Genomic DNA, 1,964 nt, shown 5'->3' with positions numbered 1-1,964 from the left:
TTTTTTTTTTTCTGTTTTCTGATTTTTTTAGGCGCAGGTGCGAGAGTGTAATTAAGAAGCCTGCTGCACAACTACGTCCTCTTGGGTTCAGTCTCACTTCGCGGCACCTTAGGCTAGTGTATTTTACTATGGTAGAGGGTTAACCAAAGCCTTGTGAGTAGATTTGGTAGACAGAAACTGAAAGAAGCCTTAAGGCGGCGGAGCTGGCAGAAACGTTTGCAAGCCAGGCGAAATGCTTAGTGGTATTTCGTCTGTCTTTACGTTCTGTGTTCCAATTCCGCCGAGGTCGACTTTGCCTTTCATCCTTTCGGGGTCGGTAAATTAAGTTCCAGTTACGCACTGGGGTCGATGTAATCGGCTTAATCCCTTTGTCTGTCCTTGTTTAGCCCCTTGTGGGCAGTAAAGGATAAGAAACTGAAAGAAGCCTGTCTTAGACATACATACATACATACATACATACATGTGTGTGTGTTTGTTTGTTTGTTCCCCACCACCGCTTGACAACCGGTGTTGTTTTCTTTACGTCCTCATAACTTAGCGCTTCGGCAAAAGAGACCGCTAGAATAAGTACCAGATTTAAAAATTAAGTACTGGGTTTGATTTGTTCGACTAAACTCTTCAAGGTGGTGCCCCAGCATAGCCGCAGTTTATTGACTGAAACAAATAAAACATAAAAGATACTAGAAACACCTGTTAAATCTCCCTCAAACTGCAACCTTACATCTTACAAAAGAGAAGGACACAGTTCATAATGTCACTCCTAAATATATTACACTTACAGAACAAGGCAGGATAATCACAGTTAAAATGCCTTAGATCACAGTCTAAATTTACAAATCATGTCTTCGCTTTACACAGCAATAATAGTTTTGTACAGCTTGTTTGCTTAATTAACTGTTGGCTACATTGTTAGTTCTTATACGTTAGAAACTACAGATCCTAGAAAGTTCATAAAGGAAACCGATTCTCTCTTCGAGTCTGACTGTGAAAATGCCTGTGAAGACACAATAGAGCTTTAGTGGATAGACAGGCCGGCAGATAATCCTTAATAAGCTTCATTTCATTTACCATGACAAAAATGATGTTATTCATTGATACAGCAATATAAAATTACTATAATGTTGTGTAGGGTTGAGCTGAAAAGCTAAAGAATTTCATAGTGATACAACTGTTCAAATAAAAGTCTTTATGGCTGTTCAAAATGTGGTTGTTGTCCATTTGTAACTGGCATAACTTCGATAATATCTTTTTATCCCTTATCTTATACTTGTTCCAGTCATTGGATTGCAACCGATCTTTGAAGGATTCTAGTTGAACGAATCGATCCCGGGGCTTATTTTTTAAACCTGGTACTTATTTCATCGGTCTCTTTTGCCGATTACGGGGAGCTAAACAAACCAGCACCGTTTGTCAAGCTGTCGTAGGGACAAACACAAACACAAAGAGATATAGAGATATATACAAATATTTATACGAAGGGCTTTTTTTCGGTTTCCGTCTACCTAATCTAATCGCACGGCTTTGGTTCATCAGGGTCTGAAGCAGAAAAGTCTTACCCAAGGTGCCGCGCCGTATGACCGAATGGTTGCGAAGCAAGCTCCTTAACCAAGACCGCATGGTTGTGATGCAAGGTCCTTAACCATGCAGCTACTCTGCACTTATTATACATGTTACATCGTAAAATTAGGGCAGGAAAAATAAAAGGTAAAATAGTGGAGAAAAAATGGCTTACAAGAATGATAATAATAACCGAAATAAGAGAGATATATTAATGATTCTTTTGCTTTTATTTCTCAGGGGAACATATACAAAGATGTCGGACAGGAACGAAGCCACATTCCACGCCGCTCACTTTGAAATGGTATGTATTATAAACTAAATACGTACGCACACACACATGCACACGTACACACACACACACACACACACACACACACACACACACACACACACACACACACACA

The 1,964-nt window shown here is 39.6% G+C and overlaps 1 protein-coding gene across 1 annotated transcript in view; it reads left to right on the top strand.

Moving 5' to 3' along the window:
* The window catches only part of LOC106880591 (transcription factor RFX4-like), an 85,915-nt gene that overhangs the window by 32,979 nt on the left and 50,972 nt on the right, over nucleotides 1–1,964 (top strand). The window contains 1 exon segment of the mRNA XM_052968016.1: nucleotides 1,798–1,861. Within this exon segment, the coding sequence (XP_052823976.1) occupies nucleotides 1,798–1,861 (64 nt within the window).

This window comes from Octopus bimaculoides, chromosome 5 (assembly GCF_001194135.2).
Source record: "Octopus bimaculoides isolate UCB-OBI-ISO-001 chromosome 5, ASM119413v2, whole genome shotgun sequence".
NCBI lineage: Eukaryota > Metazoa > Mollusca > Cephalopoda > Octopoda > Octopodidae > Octopus > Octopus bimaculoides.
Note: the sequence above shows the minus strand (reverse complement) of the source record. Positions and strands in the feature narration are given on the sequence as shown.